The sequence below is a fragment of the Triplophysa rosa genome, linkage group LG20, assembly GCF_024868665.1.
Source record: "Triplophysa rosa linkage group LG20, Trosa_1v2, whole genome shotgun sequence".
NCBI lineage: Eukaryota > Metazoa > Chordata > Actinopteri > Cypriniformes > Nemacheilidae > Triplophysa > Triplophysa rosa.
Window position 1 is genome coordinate 10112470 of NC_079909.1, and position 19660 is coordinate 10132129.

The 19660-nt window shown below is 40.8% G+C and overlaps 2 protein-coding genes across 5 annotated transcripts; one reads left to right on the forward strand and one right to left on the reverse strand.

The window, feature by feature from the left end:
- Positions 1-1332: 1332 nt before the first annotated feature.
- Positions 1333-17663, forward strand: tmcc1b (transmembrane and coiled-coil domain family 1b). 4 transcript variants are annotated; one of them, XM_057362670.1, is made up of 8 exons: positions 1333-3291; positions 3588-3764; positions 7225-7268; positions 8096-8860; positions 13249-13680; positions 13823-14298; positions 14466-14601; positions 16480-17663. In XM_057362670.1, exons 4-8 carry the CDS (start codon positions 8270-8272, stop codon positions 16792-16794), a joined length of 1950 nt encoding a protein of 649 aa, XP_057218653.1. In that variant the 5' UTR covers positions 1333-3291; positions 3588-3764; positions 7225-7268; positions 8096-8269; the 3' UTR covers positions 16795-17663. The 4 variants fall into 4 exon arrangements, with proteins under 4 accessions (XP_057218653.1, XP_057218655.1, XP_057218654.1 ...); XM_057362673.1 differs by having other exon boundaries at positions 1379-3291; positions 8598-8860; XM_057362672.1 differs by having other exon boundaries at positions 1333-2853; positions 7225-8860.
- A 942-nt stretch (positions 17664-18605) lies between these two features.
- Positions 18606-19596, reverse strand: mustn1b (musculoskeletal, embryonic nuclear protein 1b). Its single transcript, XM_057362677.1, has 3 exons — positions 19418-19596; positions 19215-19335; positions 18606-18968 (listed from the first exon to the last, which is right to left on the reverse strand). The coding sequence occupies exons 1-3, from the start codon at positions 19424-19426 to the stop codon at positions 18862-18864; spliced, it is 237 nt and encodes a 78-aa protein (XP_057218660.1). The 5' UTR covers positions 19427-19596; the 3' UTR covers positions 18606-18861.
- Between the last annotated feature and the right edge of the window lie 64 nt (positions 19597-19660).

The following is a 19660-nucleotide window of genomic DNA, read 5'->3' on the forward strand; positions in this document are numbered from 1 at the left end:
ATTTCAAGTGGGAGAACAAGTTTCAAACCGAAAGAAACTAGTCAGGCTTACCATCGGGCCTAATTACTTGCTCACCAGGCGGACAAGAAAATTAACCAAAACCTACCAAAAAATTAATTGCATAAACATTTAGGCCCCTGATCCAACAAGCGAATCCTTCGTGTACCTGGAATGTCAACTTATTTCTGCCAGGCAGAAACAAACATGCCTAACAAGTTTCTGTTTTCTACCTAGAACCTTTATACTGTTGACCAGACCCTCTTAACACTCTCTGTACCACCTGGTACATGTACTGTACATGTTTGCAACAACCTGGGGTGAACTAAACTGTATCCAGTTGTACCATGCCATGTACCATGGTCCTCAACCAATCAAGTCAAAGATGCCATCTGTGTTTAAATATCCCTTCATGCACCAATTTGCTCAGTCATAAATCCGGAGAAGTCCTTAAATTGGTTTTCTATTGATGCCTGGAGTGTCATGTTTTTGTCTTTTGGGTTTTTTAACAAACCTAATGTAGCAGGGCGAATCACGTGATGTCTGCATGGTCCGCTGAATTAATTTATTTTGAGCCTGTGGGTATATGAGTGAACTTCGGCCACTTGGATGTGCGTCATTGTTGGCACTGCCTTTTTCTTTGGTGATGTCGTCAGTTAGGGAAGTGCTGTTTGTAGCCCTGGATCTATGTATTAAGGATGGGTGTTAACTACATTTATTGCTAGCAGGGACTGTTGCATGCCCTATTGGCTGGGTCCTGGCTGCCTATTTCCCTGGCTATGTGGCTTATTTTAACTTTATTAGAAAATTGTTTAGTACCTTATGGTTCGTTATTGTTTTTAGTTGGGCTTATGTACCATGTTGCTGGATGAGTGCCTGCCAGGAATGACGTGAGCTCCGGTATTTGGTATGCAAGATAATATAGTCTATACTAATACGTTTGTTTTTCTTTAATGTTTAATGATTTTTGCTTTATGCTTAACAGGTTACATCTGCATAGAAGGGTTTCAGTGGTCCTTTGGAACTAAATGCTAGCTACGTGGCTACTTTGCCGTTTTGCCCTTGTTCGCTTGGCGTTTTGCTGTTGTTTGTACCTGCTTTGTGGGGAGAACCGTTGACGTGGCATCTTCCGGTCCTGTTAGCTGTCTGGCGGCTTCCACATGTGTTATGGGAAGAACTGTTGTTGTGACGTTTCCCTGTTTCCTACCTGTTTAGATTTGGGAGAATTGCTGTCGCCACACCTTCCTGTTGATTAGCGGTGCCTGGACTATGTTGCATCGTGGAAAGCCAAGTTAATTTTGTGTTTTTTGTTATTTTGGCTTTATCTGTATTTTTTGTTTCTTTTTATTTTGGCCATCACCGTCACCATAAGTGTGGGAGTCCTGCTGTTCACTGCCGTGCCGTTATGGTGGCTGTGAGTACGTAGCTAAAGGACGGAACCGGTCAGGTGGTGATTTTGTGAGCGGTGACTCTGGGATTGGTCTGGTTATTTTGGTTTCTTTGTTTGTTTTGTTTTATTGGTTGTCTTTTATGGTTTAATGTGTTTCTTTTGTTCTTTGGTTGCAGGAGCTGAGTGTGTCCGGAGGCGGGCTGACTCCTTGTTGCACCAAGTGGCGCAATCCTATTGAAGGTTGCTGCGTCACTATTGCTGTGCCTTTGGTGTGATCTTGAGTGGTGTGGTTATTCTCTTGCACAATTAGTGTGTGTGTTAGCCTGCTCTGTCCACAGGACGCCTCAGCTCCTAGCTGATTTATTTTGAGTTTGATTGTTATTTTGTATTTTGGGCTTTCCTGATTCATGTGTATTTTATTGTTATTTGGCCAAATCTATTTTTTTATTGTAATAAATTGAATGCTGATTTTGTAACTACCTTTAGCATCTCTTGCCTAAACCTTTTTGAGTGGCAGGGATCTGTGTTTCTTTATTTATTCCCCATTCATTTGGGGTGGTGTAGTCAGCACTACTAGGCTCACAGGCCTTGATTGCAACGCAAGCTCGGCCACACTAATAATGCTTGAATGATTACAGTTTTGTTTCTGTGAATGGTTGTTTAAAGTTTGACTCGTAGCAGATTGTTGGTCAGCAGTCTCTTTAAAATGCATCTTTAGGCCCAAGTAAAAAACCTCCTGACTAATTTTCTAAAGCGCCTGCATTTTATGACACCGGATGGGAATGGTTCACCAAAAAACAAAATTCGGTCTTTACTTGCCCTCAGATTGTTCCAAACATTTATACATTTCTTTGTTCTGCTAAACGAATGCTAAAGCTATTTGCAATGACATTAACCAAACAGATCTCACCCATGACTCATATTTTTCTACTAGGGCAGTAAATAGACGAGTCGGGGGATCTGTTTGGTTACTGACATTCTTCCAAATCTTCCTTGTGTTCAGCAGCACAAAATACATGTTTGCAACAACCTGTGGTGAACTATCCTTTTAACTGTTCCATGTAGTAACATTAGTTTGTTTGCTGAAAACTGCAACGCAAATCGCTGTAGGCTGTATTTTGACCAATTTCTGTTTTGAGTCTCTGATGTTCTATTTGTCCGCCATTTCGTGCCACGCGCAGTATGACCGCTGCGTCGTGTGCGCGCCGCTGACGTCACCGGGGGCGTGTTCCATCTTGAGAAATTAACGGACATCGGCACAATTCTCTCAGCGCTCAGTAAGTTGTAGTATTAAAACGCCTGTACTTGGACATTAGTCGCCGATATGTTGTCGTTAGGCCTGCAGGTTCGATCATTGTTTTTCGCCTTATTTGTTAGCTAGTCGGTTTTAGCTTGTTGATCCAGTCGGTGTGACGTTAGCAGAATGTTCGCCTAGAGGGAGCACGCCGCGAGATCAGGTGCAGCAGGTCAGACAGCATAAAAAATGACGTGTGATCGATTGTGTCCGTTGTATCGACTGAATACTTCTGATACAAGGTCCACTCGCACTGCGTGGTGCCACCCAAACAAGCTGCTTCGCTCGACCAGATGCTGATGATGTTGGATGTCTATTTGTATCTTTTTGACAGACATTAACATACAGTCTGTATTGTAACTCGCAACCAGTGTTTAATAGCTGATCGTTCTTAAGTGTCGTGTTTCCGATGTTTTTATTAGCCTCGGTTGATTGTTTGCAGCGGTGTGTGTATAGTATTAGCCTGGGTTGGGCGTAAACTGTCCGTTCACCAGCTAACGTTAGCCGGGCAGCTAACTCGGCTAGCGACTACATTAACTGGCATAAGTTATCTGGAAAACGATCGGAATAATTCTTCAGTCACATCCGTCAGTCTCAAATAGACAAATAGGTTTGTATTAATGTTTTAACCCTCTGTGTAGCATGTCATCCTGAAATCTGTCAGTGACAGCTCGACATGGCGAGAGTTGGCAGCGTCAGTTAGCTTCGTATGCTTAACGTTACACTATCGTGTTCTTTACAATGTCTGAAATTTTTATCATTCATTGATTTCAGTTTAGAAACGTGGGCACCTGTGTCGCGCATAACTGTTACCCGCCAACCCATTAAAGTTTCAATGTAACACTAGTCAATTGTTTTTTAATGTCTTGCTTAAATCACTTCATATGCATTTTCTTCATTTTACAGCTTGTGATACACATACATTTATGAGGGGCAAGCTGTCTGAAGTGTCCAGAGGACAGTATCCAGTAGTGATTCATTGTCTATGTGCAGAAGACCGTTTTGGATTACTAAAATTTGTCTACAGTATCAGTTTTCTATGTTAGGAAGATAGAGCTGGCCTGCTGATGACTGAAACTGAAGGTATGGCGCTGTGTTTATCACCTATTGTTTTATTCAGGCACCTGAAGAACAATTTGTCGCTTGTTTCACAGTAAAATATATTGCAAATTAAGCTTGAGTATGCAGACAGAACGATGCATAAGGATTTATAATGTGCTACTTTTGTGGAATGTGCTGACTGAGTGTTCTGAATGTCTTGAAGTCTGTAGTTGAGTGTATTATTGCTCAAAGGCGCGCACACACACACACACATACAGACACAGAGTGATGTGACCTTGGGAAGATATGTAAACGACACTGGGTGAGAGAGAGATGGAGAGAATAAGATGACCCATTTCAGCAACAAAAATCTAGTTGGTTTGAAGTGTTTTTGTGTAGGCATGCTAAATAAGGGAGTAACATTTTCTGATGCCTTCCTATCACAGTTTGTTTAATCCCTGTATTAATCTTGATATATCAGTTTTAAATTGTGTCAATAATCAGTTGACAATAAAATTTGAATCAATAGTCATTTAAAGGAGTTCACCTGCCTTTCCAGTCATAGTACAAATGATTGTAAACAGGTTTGGTTTGATATCCTAAGCAGAAGCTTGATCCAGAGCCTCGGCTTGAGACTCAAATCTCCAAAAATGGATAAAATGTAGGGATGCACCGAAACGAAAATTCTTGACCGAAGCCGAACATGATGTGAAACACTTGGCCGAAGGCCGAATAATACCGAACACCGAACATGGTTTTTTGCATTTCTTCTATTTATTAAGCCATTTTTTTCACTATTTTACAAACTGAATAGACAGAATGTGCTTTTTATAATTTGTTTTGCTTTTCAATGAAATACAATGCAACTTAATATAAAATTGAGCAAAACAAAGTAAATTCAAACAAGAAATTGAATAGCCTCTATATTAATTAGGCGTATAACTGACTGCTAAAAGTATGTAATGTAAGTTACTCTGTACCCCTACAACAAAACACTTCATTAAAAACTGTCATTCCACATTAGGCCATAAGCTAAAAAAAATGAATAAACTAAAACTGTTGGATTATTATAGGCTACATTGCAAAATGATTTGAGAAAAAAAAACATCCAATGCAAGCAATTCTGACTGACAACCATTTCAGTTCACGTCTCTCCTCCAAACTCCACCCACAAAAGCTGACTGTTCTCTCAGAAGGTGTACTCGTGGCCGAGATGCACAGAACATACTTTGACAAGTTGTTTAGTACAGGGAACTGTGTGCACGCGACCACTGTATGATGTCAAAGGATGTCGCGAGCGGCGGGGCTACTGTCAGACTGCCCGCTTCCGTCTGAAGTAAAGTTACCGACCGGTAAAGACGCTTTCATTCGGAAATTTACTTCCGTGTGGCAAGTCCCGTGCTGTGTCTTTCTCTGACACAATGCTCCACGCACACGCACGCACTGCCAAAATGTTTGCGGCAGTAATAAAGCGCACGCGTGTCTCTCATTCGGCCGAACTTGCGGTTTTTTGCTATTTTCGGCCGAACATTTTCGGTGGCCGAACATTCGGTGCATCCCTAATAAAATGTGGATGAATTAAAATTAAATATAGGAGTTGAGGTGAAGGGAGACATGCTGAAAGAATTGTCTCTAGCAGTAGGTAGGCAGCCACTTGTATACACTTGTATTCAGGACTGAATGATCAGGCAACTTGGTGTTTTTAGTTTGTTCTTTTTTGTTTGTTTGTTTTTGAGTCAAAATTATTCAATCGCAAAGTCTTTTTAAAAACAAATTGATTAACTGTAAACCCAAACAATTACACACCTAATGCCAGGTTTAAGTTTAGTTTAAGCTTTCACATGTCACAACTCAAATATTTCATAGCCAAATGTCCACAGTTATGCCTGTGTTGGTACATTATGACTTGGACTAGCATTAAATGATGGAAGAGAGTTAAATATCAACTTCAACACTCCAGAATAAGTTGGTTATATGTATGTTCCTCAAACAGGTGCCTGGTGCTTTTCTGTTATGTATACATTTATTTTTGTTCTGTAAATACATCTAGATGTAACTGGTGTGACAGCACCCCAGGGTGTTCTTGGGTGTGTGCTATGCTTGTTAACCTGCTGTTGTGTTGAATATAATTGTGTTAGAATAGCTGTGCTGAGCGTATGCGTCACTCGTCCATTTAATTATGCATGTAGGACACAGACACATCAACACTTCTTTACGGCTATAGAGGGTGTGCAAGTGTCGTCACTTTCCCACGTGAACACTCCGGAACGCGCCTGCTTGAGTGGTAAAACACTGGGCAAAATGAATGGTTACAATAATAGGAAACGCAATTCCACGCAACATTTCAGTGTTTAAGAACACCTGATTCCTTTGTAAGTCATAAGGTAGTCATAAGGATCACTGTCGAGTCCAGCTGCTTGTATTTTCAGCAAATAATTGCGTTTTTTAGACCAGGTTTTTGTTCCTCCTATTGAATGCAGCTATTTTGCCTTAGTTTTACCACTCAAGGGAGCGTGTCCCAGCGTGTTCACGTGGGAAAGTGATGTCAATGCATACCCTCTATAGCTTCACGGACACGGCAGTTCGTTCACAGCGCCGTGTGTCACCTTGCTTTGTGCCACTCCCACATCTGAAGGATACTATGTTTCTAAACAAATTAAGGTCAGGGTTATTTACTCCACTCAGGTGTGGGTCACGGGTTTAGTTTAACATGGTTCACAATGATGGCTGTTACTTACTTTAGCACGCTGGATAGTCATTCTTACAATTTAGACACATTTTTCACATTTTCTGTTTGACCATGGATCCAGGTGTGGTTGAGGTTTACATTCATGAGATGGTTTTGGCAGTGCTGTCTGTTTGCAAAGGGTAGAAGAAACATTTGCATGTTTCCCAGTAGACTCAATAAGGTTACATGAGGTTAACATTCATGATATTAAGAGTTGAAATGGTTATAGAGCAGCATGGTACTGCGGTAAGCGGGTTCATGTGTGTTGAAATAAGCTGAATAAAGAGGATTAGGGCAGACTGTTATTCTCTCCATCGGAGGCCCATTTTAGCCCTGAGCTCACACGCCAGACTCGACTCGATACATCTGAAACTTTAGGTCTGATTTTAGACCGTGTCGGATATCGATGAATGAAAGAGATTTATTTTACTTTTTCTAATGGTTCTGTGCCATGGTTGTTTGCCTACATTTCTGTTTGAAAGTTAATGTAGTCATTTATAAATAAAACAAGTAATTCAATGAGTTAATGGAATGATGACCTAATGATGTAATCATATGTTCCCCGGAAATTGCTCAACTGTGGCTGTTCGAAAAGAACACATGCCATAATCATTTATCATAATCTAAATATGAACACACCCTGTTTTCATTGTTTCAAGTATGGATCATTACACTGACGGTGTAGAATTGGCTTTGTGAAAGTGTCTGTTATCCCTGTATGCCATATTGGTTAGTGGAGTCCAGTGTGATAGTGACAACCATTTTCTTCTACAGCCAACCCTGAACTGTGAGCCAGTGGAGGCCAGGCTGGACTAATGGTAGGAGGCACAGTTTATCTTCTTGAAACGTCCAATTATTGCTATTGTATCAGTGTTTGTATGTAAATATAGAATGTGATATTGATTTGTAGAATGCTGTGTTTATTTATTCTGATTAAAACATTTTCAAAACAAATTTATCATGGATAAATGATTGGTTGAGAAACCGTCTGGGGCATTAGTATGGCTTCAGCTTCAATGGGTGATTACAAAGGAGCGTTTTTCACCTCGCCCAAAGCTCACTTATGTGTTTAACAATGCCAAACCTTTCACTCACCATCATGCTAAAACCTCTACTCACCATAGTTTTGTGTTATGCTTCAAACGTCATCCACAAGGGTTTTGATAATGATTTATTAAGAAATTTCTGCAATGTTTTTCACTAAAATGGTCAAATTTAGTGTGTCTGAGTAAACTTTGAGTCACTAAACAGTTGACCCACAGACCCTTGGAGCATTTCATAAATTAGCACTTTTATGTTTTCTTTGTAGTTCTGTCATGCCTCATTCGCTTCGCAACACCCATGGCTGTAGATTGCTAGAAGTTTGTTAATAGTGATATAGTTTTATTATGCTAATTTAGTTTTATTCGGTTGGCTCAGAACAATTGACCTTTGCCGTCACTGTCAGTAATTTGTCATTCTCTTAACGTCATCATAAATGTAATCTATCTGCATCAGGTTAAAGTAAAAAAAATCAAAGCCACATCTTTTAGTTTTAAGCCAACCGACGCGCTATCGTTGTGATTGAAAATTAACTTGTTGTTTTTGCTTGTTCCATCGCTCACGGCTGCATGACATAATCCATTTTATTTTCCTTCTGTGGTAGACGAGCATGACTTTACGCCAAACCACAGATGCATGTACGCTCTCAGAGTCCACCTGACCGCTGCTACCCTTTGCTTCCTGGCTTTTGAATCGGCCTATCAGAGGGCTGGTGGGGGCTGAGCTTAGCTAGACCCCACCCCTGTGCTGACCCTCTGAGTGAGACTGGCGCCTCCTGATGGATCAGGGTGGTAGCGAGCAGCCTGGGGTGGAGGAGCCAGATTCTGGGGGTCGTGCAGAGCGAGAGGTGAGCAGAAGGGCGTCTGAGCCTGATCATGGCCTGTCCAAAATTACCCACAATGCCTTGGAGAACATGGGTGCGCTGGGCCACGGCCTGAAGCAGTTCTTCCAACCTCAGCGCAGACGCTCGTCCGTCTTGCCGTACGACTCTTCCTCCACAGGCCTTATCCCTGAGCCCCTCGACTCGGGGGCAGAGCTGGGGGAAGCGCCTGCCATTACGGTCGCCACCCCTAACTCTGACCCCCACGCTTCCGCCCCCCCTGCAGCTCTGAGCCGTGTGCTGCAGCAGATTCGAGGCCCCCCCATGATGAAGAGAGGGACCAGCCTGCAAAGCCGGCGCAGCAAGGCAGGGGGGGTGGGGGAGCCCCCCCAGAAAGGCAGCCCCCAGATCCACAGGCGCAGCACCCAGGAAACCTTGCTGCAGGCAGGACGGCCACGCTCCTCTTCCACCACGGATACACCCAGCAGTCCAGCTTTGGCAGACATGTTGTTGACCTCGGGGTATCTCTCCACCGAGGAGTCTGAACGGGTGAGTGCCCCATCCTAAGTGACGCCTTTTTTTGTCCCATTTCTGTCAAAGGGAATATTCTATGATCGCGCTGATGTTGTCAGCGATGTCCACGATCTCTGATAGTTTAATTGTTGATACATACTGGGTTAGTGTGTTAGACTATTGGCAGTGAAATTGGAACTCATACTGGACAATACAAACTGTAATGATCATGGCTGTTTATTTTTGCCAAGAACACTTTATTGTGCTTCTGTATAAAATGTAAACATCTATTGGAACCAGAAAATGAATGTCAGTCCAGTTTGAGTCCTCAATATGGTTGCGTTCACACCCAATTTGTTTACGTACAGGAGTGACAACCACATTTGCAAACTGAACTTGCACGTCAACATAGACTCTTTTTGCAAAATGTAAACAACACTGGTTCAGAAGCACATAATTAAGTCGTATTACTTGTGTAGTGTTAAAATGAAATGCAATTTACGTCTTGCAAAATGATGTATAGTATACTGTCGTAAACTGCACATATCTGAGTGTGGCCTACTGTTGTTATACAATGCTTAATTAATACCATTCTGTTAATGGCGTAATGTTTTATATTTATGTCCGTCACTGTTATAGTGCTGTCACATGTGAATAGAATACAGGCTTGATTTTAGTTGCTCATTCATACAGACGGTGTGGCATCTGTAAATGTAAGCTGTTGTGTGTGTAAACAGGACATTTCCAGACTCAAATCTGTAAGTAAATCCTAAACATTGACAGTGTAAACATAGCCTTAGTGACACAACTTGTGAAACTGCAAAGGAGTTTGCTTTAGTTTTTTTATAAAGGAGTGTCACTGCTTTATTAACAAATTTAACATATTAACTATTTACACCGTGTCTAAACCAGATACAATGCAACATCGCAACACATTAGAAAAGCTTTTCCATGTTATTTTGAGGTTTTGTCCACACCAACCATGACAAGATACATTGTATTCTATATTCGAAACGTTTATTTTTATATTAGAAATGTTGCACTTCTCGTCACATCTGATGCAGACACTGTTGTTAGACAGAGGTTTAAAAGCCTACTTTTGCATTTCACACTTATTGCCACTGTTGAAGTATCCCAGCTTGCCTTGCACATACCCATTAATCATTTTATCAATGTAAATGCTATCCAGGGCTCTAGACTGCAACCAAAATGCTTGCAAATGCGATCTTTTTTTATAACGTGCGATGTAAAATTTCACAGTCGCATTGGTGCGAGTGCGTAAAATGAATTTTTGACCCGCCAGAGATTTATTTTAACATTTTATGTGATTTATGAGTAGTGAATGACACGATTGTGATTAGTGCAGGAAAGAGCGAGCAGAGAGCTCATGCACTCCCTCTGTCTCCAAACTAAAGTGTGTGTTTGACTTCATTCGGTGTTGCGCAGACTGAACGGCATAAAAGCATCACAGGACAGAGTGCTCCATGTGCTTTTCAAACGCTCTCATGGAACATTGATGTCATATTCCGATCATTCTGCTCAGCGCTTAATGAAGTCGAACACGTCAGTTTCTGAACTGTCTCTCCCACACACTTTAATAAAAAGCAAGGTCGGAAGACCGAATCCATTGTATTTGTGTCAGATCATTTCATAGCCAATATATAACTTGAATCTAAAACTAAATGATAACAACTGTATAAAATAACAAAAAGTTTCTTTGCATTTAAGTTGGATTTATTGGGCTCACAATTGTTAAAGCTCAAATATGAAGTGTTCTATAGCAGACTATTTTAAAGGGGTGGTGCGAATACGTGTTTTTCTGTGTGTTATAAGTTGCCCATGCATGTATTAGACACGTAAAATTGCAAAAATGAAAGTGTCGGAACAAAAGATGCATTCTATCTAAAAGTGAATGCTCACCCAGACCTGCCTGAAACCCCTCGTGTAACCACACCCCCACAAATCTATGCCAGTTTGTGGTATGATTTGACTAAGACCGCCCAAATGTATACGCAAGTAAGGTGGGCGTACCTGTCAGTACAACTGCTTTGGAACCTGATGTTCCAAATATGGTAAGAAGCATTACATTTCCGTCACACGCTTGCAGTATTTGACCAATCACTACGCACTGGTTAACTGGCCAGTGCATTCAGAGCGATGAGAATTATGCAAGGTCTTTATGATTACTATAAAAAAGGGTGCGACCAACTGAGAAACTGGGTCGCACCATTGCGACCAGTGGGACAAATTTGTCTAGAGCCCTGCTGTCAAGTGTTTAATTGAAGGCAATAGCAGAATGTTTAAACGTAGCAGAGGGACACATTTAAATCGATATTTGACTGCAATCTGCACAGACAGCAATCTGTTGCATGCCACATGTGTCTTGAAGAAATCTTCAGGATGGATAGATGAGTTGACAGTGTGCAGAGGTCAGGAAGCTTGTGTGGCAGGTCACTATGTTCTCTGAGCCTTGCTATATTTAGCCAAGTCTTTGGGTGCACTTCAGTGCATGGCACTTCTGTAGGCAGCACTGAGTATAATGTAAAAAACAGTGACTTTGTCCACTTTTCACAAGCCAGGCTGTAAGATCAGGGTAATTGTTTGTTTTCTAGTGTCCTCAAGGATACATTCAAGGTTAGATTTGCTCTTGCATGGCAGGTGCAGCGACTTTATTTAGAACCGCAGTTCAGAGATTTGCAAAACCAGTTACTCTTGCTTTTTTTTCTATGACTGGCTGGATTTTTCCCTCTAAAAATAGCCATCAGTATGTTTTTACAAAGACAAATGTTGACTAAAGACTAATGCATCTCTGCAGAAAAATTATGCCTACAGTTCATAGTACTACCCTTTTAGGCATGCCTTTTTCGACAGCTAAGCATTTTCACTGGACACACTAAAGGATCTGGGTGTCTGCCAAACCGATTCAACTCGCTAGTTGTTGGAGAGCTTAGTGGCACCATCCAGAATGTTCTCCTCAAAGGAGTGTCCAAACATAAGCCCAGTCATTCATTTTAGGCCACTGTTTGAGTCTGGCTATCCTAGTAAAGGGGTGCTTATGTGGATTCACAGGGGGCTGTGTGCTGCTTCTTAGTTTTAAAGTAGATGCATAGTGCTAGAGATTTACAGCTGAGTTTTCTGGATTTAGTCATTAGGAGCGTAATGTGTCATGATGTGGTTTTAGTGAAACTGAAAGCTAACATATTTTGTCATAGAGTTAGCTTAGCTGCTTAGAAGGGCTACGTAAATACTTTAATCAAACAGATGTGGGTTTCAAGATAAGCTGACCTAGGTTAAGAGAAAAGTCTACTGTAATGGCAGTGGCGCGGTTTCTATAGGTATCGACTGGATCTTATCAATATGCTGTTTATCACGTGCATGGCCACATAGTTGAGAAATCAACATTTTGTCCTACATCAAGTTAGAATTGGGAGCAATTGTCTGCCCAAACAGACATTTGACAGTATTAACAATAATTAGATTTAATACAGTAGTAGAACATAGCAGAGCCTATATAGTCATTTTTAATCTCGTTTTATAGGATGCTTAGATCACTCTTAGATGTCGTATCTATGATCAGGCCATATTACTGATATAAAGGTTTCGACGTGACAGCATTCCATGGGTGAAAGGACAGAGTTCATTTTAGTGTGAGGTCACACTAAAGATTTAAGTGATTTAAGTTTGCTTAAAATATTTCTGTGCAAAAACAACCCAAAAATACTACTTGGTTGTTTTTTTGGGGGGGTTGGTTCTTTTTTATTTTTGCCAATTGAAATGCAATGCAATGTAATATTCTTTATCAGTTATTTACAATGCCCTGCATTACCTTAGCCGGTTGTGATGTCATGGTACAGAGGTCAAAATGTTTAGTGGCACCTGAAGCTGGTGTAGTCACAGACAGTTCAAAGTGGCACACCTGAGAAGATGAACAGCACGGAAAGTGAATTGCCAATAATTGTGGTGTCAATGATGGTAATGTATTTTGATTTGAGTATGTAAAAGAGTGAACTAAAATATTGAACTTTTTAAAGAGAAAGCAAAGGTTTTTTTTGTGGGATTGTAAGTGCTAAACATGTGAGCTGTCATACTGTAAACTGCTTTTTTTTCATGTTGAATGTTTTTCTGTTGCTAATCTCTCTGTTGTTAAGATATTTAAAAAATGGTAATATATATATCTCATGACTTGTTACATTATGATGCAGGAGAAGATCTTTTCACTTTCATCTAGTCTTGTGTCTCAGACAATGAAAAAGACTTGAATTTTTAATATTTGTTTATTTAGATGATGTGGTTCTTCATTAACTGAAACGTGGGAAATATAAACACACACAAAAGTAAATCAAAACAAGGATATAATGTATCAATGCAACATCATAAGGAAACACTATATTTCCACACTCTTAAATCGCACTTCTTTTTTTCAGCAAGATCGTATGGAAGGTTCTGGCCCAGCCGTATCTCCTAACGCTCTGTCAGGCAGTTCAGATGTCGGTCAGTATGGCGTAGATTCAGTGGACGGCACCCCAGACCCTCAGCGCACCAAGCAGGCCATCGCTCAGCTCCAGCAGAAGATCCTCAAACTCACGGAGCAGATCAAAATCGAACAAACGGCAAGAGACGACAATGTAGCCGAGTACCTAAAGCTGGCAAACAACGCAGACAAACAGCAGAGCGCCCGCATCAAGCAGGTGTTCGAGAAGAAAAACCAGAAGTCTGCCCAAACCATCCAGCAACTACAGAGGAAGCTTGAACATTACCACCGCAAGCTCAGAGAGGTGGAGCACAATGGAATACCACGGCAGCCTAAAGATGTCCTGCGAGACATGCATCAGGGTCTGAAGGATGTGGGGGCAAAGGTAACATCTGACACTTTTGTGCATAGTTTGGTGTATTGGAGGTTATGTTTTTAAAATGGTTGCTTGCTTTTGTTTTTGGTTTAAGTTTATATGACAAGTATAATGTAACTCAGCCACACAAAACAATCCTGTTTTCTCTCAGGTGACTGGTGGCCTCTCCAGTATCTCCCAGGCCACTCACTCCGCCGCAGGAGCAGTTGTGTCCTCTCTTATCCGCAACAAGTTTGGAAGTGCAGACAACATCTCTGCCTTAAAGGACTCTCTAGATGAACAACAAGGGGACGAGCCTTTGCCAAGTGCAGGGACAGCTGTCACCAGGACTCCAGGACCCGGGCAGCTTCAATCCAGCCCGAAATACGGCAGCGAGGATGACTGCTCCAGCGCAACATCAGGGTCGGCAGGGGCAAACAGCACCACCGGAGCTCCCGGGGGGCCTCCGAGTTCAAAGGGTAATACACTGGAGCACGGTCAGAGCTCTGGCTTTGATACACTACTGCACGAGATTCAGGAATTGAAGGACAACCAGAATCGACTAGAAGAATCTTTTGACAACCTGAAGACTCACTATCAGAGGGACTACACAGAAATCATGCAGGCTCTGCAGGAGGAGAGATTCAGGTATGTGGTACTGTAACTGCTGATTTGTAATGGCACTGGTAGCATGGTATGCGGAGCATTATATTGCGTTTTTCATATTTGAAACAAGAAAGCACTGGAAAGGATGATGTTGTGCTATTTGTCATTGTAGGCTCTTCTCTCACTTTTTTTTCATGTGTATACTTTAGGTGTGAGCGCCTAGAGGAGCAGTTGAATGATCTAACAGAGCTGCATCAAAATGAGATTCTCAACCTAAAGCAGGAACTGGCCAGCATGGAGGAGAAAATCGCGTACCAGTCTTATGAACGAGCCAGAGACATACAAGTAATTTATATTCTGTTCCTATGTATATGAGTTGCACTTTTATTGAAAGCAATTATTATTTCCAGAATATTTACATTAAACATATGGTGTAAGGTGGTGCGAAGTCAGGCAAAATGGTAAATTGGTAAATTGCAGTTTTTACAGTGAGGGAAAAAAGAATTTGATCCCCTGCTGATTTTGTATGTTTGCCCACTGACAATGAAATGATCAGTCTACAATTCTAATGGTAGGTATATTTTAACAGTGAGAGACAGAATAGCAACAAAAAAATCCAGAACAATGCATTTAAAAAAAGTTATGAACTGATTTGCATTTTAATGAGTGAAATAAGTATTTGATTCCCTATCAATCAGCAGGATTTCTGGCTACCAGGTGTCTCTTATACAGGTAAAAAAATGAGATTAGAAGCAGTCTCTTAAAGGGAGTGGCGCTAATCTCAGTTTGTTACCTGTATAAAAGACACCTGTCCACAGAAGCAATCAATCAATCAGATTCCAAACTCTCCACCATGGCCAAGACCAAAGAGCTTTCCAAGGATGTCAGGGACAAGATTGTAGACCTACACAAGGCAGGAATGGGCTACAAGACTATCGCCAAGCATCTTGGTGAGAAGGTGACAACAGTTAAGCAATTATTCGCAAATGGAAGAAACACAAAACAACTGTCAGTCTCCCTCGGTCTGGGGCTCCATTCAAGATCTCACCTCGTGGAGTTTCAATGATCATGAGAACGGTGAGGAATCAGCCCAGAACTACACGGGAGGATCTTGTCAGTGATCTCAAGGCAGCTGGGACCACAGTCACCAAGAAAACAATCGGTAACACACTACGCCGTCAAAGACTGAAATCCTGCAGTGCCCGCAACTCCCACCATCCCAACTGTCAAACATGGAGGTGGAAACATTCTGCTTTGGGGGTGTTTTTATGCTAAAGGGACAGGACAACTGCACCACATCAAAGGGACGATAGACGAGGCCATGTACTGTCAGATCTTGGGTGAGAACCTCCTTCACTCAGCCAGGGCATTAAAAATGGGTTGTGGATGGGTTTTCCAGCATGACAATGACCCAAAACATATGGCCAAGGCAACAAAGGAGTGGCTCAAGAAGAAGAACATTAAGGTCCTGTAATGGCCTAGCCAGTCTCCAGACCTTAATCCCATAGAAAATCTGTGGAGGGAGCTGAAAATTCGAGTTGCCAAACGTCAGCCTAAAAACCTAAATGACTTGGAGAGGATCTGCCAAGAGGAGTGGGACAAAATCTCTCCTGAGATGTATGCAAACCTGGTGGCAAACTACAAGAAATGTCTAACCTCTGTGATTGCCAACAAGGGATTTTCCACCAAGTACTAAGTCATGTTTTGCAAAGGGGTCAAATACTTATTTCACTCATTAAAATGCAAATTAGTTCATGAATTTTTCTGGATTTTCTTTGTTGCTTTTCTGTTTCTCGCTGTTGAAATAAACCTACCATTAGAATTACAGACTGATCATTTATTTGTCAGTGGGCAAACATACAAAATCAGCAGGGGATCAAATACTTATTTCCTTCACTGTATATATGAACGTTTAAGTAGAACATTACGGCACTAATGCAAAGGTTATTGATTTGGCAAGAGTATCTGCTCTATTCCTTAAACTATTTTGTGTCAATATGATGGCCAACATTCATTCTCGTAATTTAATTTTTATAATGAAATCCATACGTTACTCGCTTACAGGCTTCCTTGAGGCCCTAATATGAAGCAGCTAAAACGCTCCATTAGGTTTGTTTAGCTACTCTTGTCTTACATTGACAGGAAAGGAGGTTTTTTATTAACCGCATTTAGCATCATACTATTTCTATTAACCATAACACCTCTCTCGTTCCATTTCTGTAGGAGGCATTGGAGGCTTGTCAAACTCGCATCTCTAAGATGGAGCTTCAACAGCAGCAGCAACAGGTGGTTCAGTTAGAGGGTTTGGAAAATGCCACGGCACGCACTTTACTCGGCAAACTCATCAATGTGCTGCTGGCAGTCATGGCTGTTCTTCTAGTGTTTGTCTCGACGGTTGCAAACTGCGTAGTTCCGCTGATGAAAACGCGTAGCCGTACGCTTTCTACGTTGCTCCTTGTTATAATCTTGGCTTTCCTGTGGCGGAATTGGGAAGCCATGTCCCAGTACCTGGACAGATTCCTGCAGCACCCCAGATGACCTGCAAGGGGAGCTGTTGTTGATTAATGAAGGGACTGCAGGTCAAGAGCTTTTTTTTGGAGAATGGAGACTAACACTGCCTCAGTTGCACTTAGTACAGAGGGACCTGGCACAAGAGTGGCGGACATGGATGTATCTTACAACCTCTTATCTTTCACCGAAGGAGTGAATTTGTTTACATTTTAAAGATCTTTTTCCGTCAACATAAGTTTTATTGCCGAGTTTCCTTTTATTTGTTGTTGGAAATGATGCAAGCCGTTTTGTTCATCGTTACTGTAATTATTGTTAGGATATACATTTATGCAATTTACAGAGTGTTGCATTGCATTGACTTGAGGTTTTAACATGCACTGGATGGAGATTCTTCTCCTCGTTTTTTTACTAACGCAACTACTGTTACTCTTTACAATCTTTTTACTTTTCTCACTCTCTTCTACTGTCTTCTCTCTGCTCCTTTCATGTATATTTAACTCTGTTCCATTTCCTGTATTCATAACGTCACTTTTCTCACAACCGTTTTGCTGCTGTTTGGACTTCAGAATGAATTGGTGAATGAAGGAAAAGATGGATTCTTTTGAAGAGGAGGCACATGGAGTTTGATTTGAATGGGCTTTAATAGACTGGGCCAAGGAATCGGAACACTCTTAACCCGAGCAGGCCCAAACTGCCCCATGCCCCTACTGGCCTGCCCCCTTATAGGCACAGTTCCCTGATATATGAACTGAATGAACATACTTGAAGAGCTAGAAATGCTCAAAGACTCTCAGTGCTTCCGTACTGTTTCTTATAGCGACAATGAAATGGTCCTTTTTAGTTTTATTTTTTATTTTTAAAATGAAAAGAATAAATATGCTGTTTTAAAAATGCAATGCTTTGTCATATGATTGAATATTTGCTTTATACATTTATATGCACACATAATTAATAAATGCTGGGTGATACAGGTTTTACTGGGTTACCGTTGTCCAGACCCAGATACATTGGCATTTTAACTGTTTAATCCATTGGCTTTGTTTAGCTTTAGATCTAGCTTATTGGTCTCAAATGCTTCTTGTAATTAAAGATTGCCCACTTGTTAAAGGGTGTTAAAATAATACAGCTATTGCACATCATCAAATCACCTTAATTTTCAATGCAATTAAAAATGATGCAAAGTGGAAAATAAGGGAACCAGTCTTCCTACAGAATATAATATTTTATATTCCTATAAACTATTATTTAGCTGTTTATAAATGTTTCGTTAGCCGTATCAAATAATGATTTATAAGCTATCCCCCTCCACACAGTGGACATTATACCTCATTGTTCACTGGTGCAGGCAGCATCAGCTGGGCAGGCTGTATCATCACTGTATTAACATGAGGCGCCACCTGTTGGAACGGAAGGTTTGTATGTAGATTTATTACAAAACCCCTCTACAACACAGCTTGTACAAGTGTTTTATGCTTGTTCACCTGATTCAAAGACGGATGTTTTCAAGTTTGGACAGTATAAACAATTGAGCTGTTGTTTTGTTTTTTATTTGAACATGATTAATAAATTAATCCACCTTTAATAAATTAATCATTTAAAACATGAAAGATGTCAGGCACAATGTTAGTGACCATTGTGCTGACAAAACATACCCCATTCTACGTTTCACAAACAGGGGTGTGCAAATGATGAGGGTGCTATGACAGAGGAATTTTTTTCCAATTTGCATTTGATTATTAAATTGCCATTGCATGATGTAATGTTTGCCCTCTTGATTTAAAACCACATAAAAATGTGTACACAGCTTGACAGAGAAATCATTTGTGGTGACTCAGTGATAATTTTAGCAATGTTTAATATACCAAACAGGACACAGAAAACTGGCACAAAGGGGTTGAGAAGGGGTTTGAAGTACGTTACATAGCAACAGTAAGCAGTATAAAAATACAAATATCCAATTTCACAAATGTATCCACATTACACGCATTATACACAATCATTTAAGTTGTGAATGCGAAAAACTTCCTTTATGCTATTACAGACATATATTTAAAACCCAGACAGCAAGAGTCCATTTGTGCATTCCGCATTTTCTCATTTGCCAAACACACTTCCTGAGGGAGGTTTGGGCTTTTCAAGTGCCGTCTCACCTCCGGACCGTACACCACTGAATACAGACGGAGCAACCTTACCCATGCGCTCTACACAAGAAAACAAGAGATTTGTTTTTTTACTGGTACAATATGACATGAATACATGACCAATATAATTTGCAATACAATTTAATTCTATCTGATAAAAAATGTTTAATATTGCTTTTATATTCTATTGTTATAAATGTATAATAAAATAATAGTATATGAACATAATACAATATTGGAACAATTACTACAACTGTCTACATGACTAGTTTTCAAAAAGATCAATGTAGGATGATGAAGACTCACCACACTCAACCATGACCTCATATGTTTTGCTCTTGACATCTCCTTTCAGTCCCAGTTTACTGCGGGCTCCTTTCAGGTCCTCCTCTTTAACAACTGGCCGCTTCTTCTTCTTAATCTCTGGCTGATGGACAGAGAAAATGTGAATATAAACAAATTAACTTTTCATCTGTTGTTCAGCAACACTGAATAAAATATGTGCATACCTGAGACATACTGTGAGGTTGTGGTCTTGTCTCTGGACGGTGGCGTGTTGATTTCTTGTATACTCTCCTCTTTGTGCCCTGTCTCTTTTATACCAGCTCAAACTTCTCTCCCCCACCCCTCTTTTATCATGATATAATATTAGCTCTCCAGTAAGTGTCAGAAAGCCTGAAGTGGGTGCTCCCTCTTTCAGAGCGTGACTACTATGAACAGCTGAACACATTATAAAACAAAACATCCTCCTA

Bases quoted from the DNA above. Each gene is read 5' to 3' on its own strand.
- tmcc1b (XM_057362670.1), top strand. From the start codon at position 8,270: ATGGATCAGGGTGGTAGCGAGCAGCCTGGGGTGGAGGAGCCAGATTCT. The intron at 8,861-13,248 runs GTGAGTGCCCCA...TCTTTTTTTCAG, and splicing joins CCACCGAGGAGTCTGAACGG to CAAGATCGTATGGAAGGTTC. The intron at 13,681-13,822 runs GTAACATCTGAC...GTTTTCTCTCAG, and splicing joins TGAAGGATGTGGGGGCAAAG to GTGACTGGTGGCCTCTCCAG.
- mustn1b (XM_057362677.1), bottom strand. The intron at 18,969-19,214 runs GTGAGTCTTCAT...TTTCTTGTGTAG, and splicing joins TGAGGTCATGGTTGAGTGTG to AGCGCATGGGTAAGGTTGCT.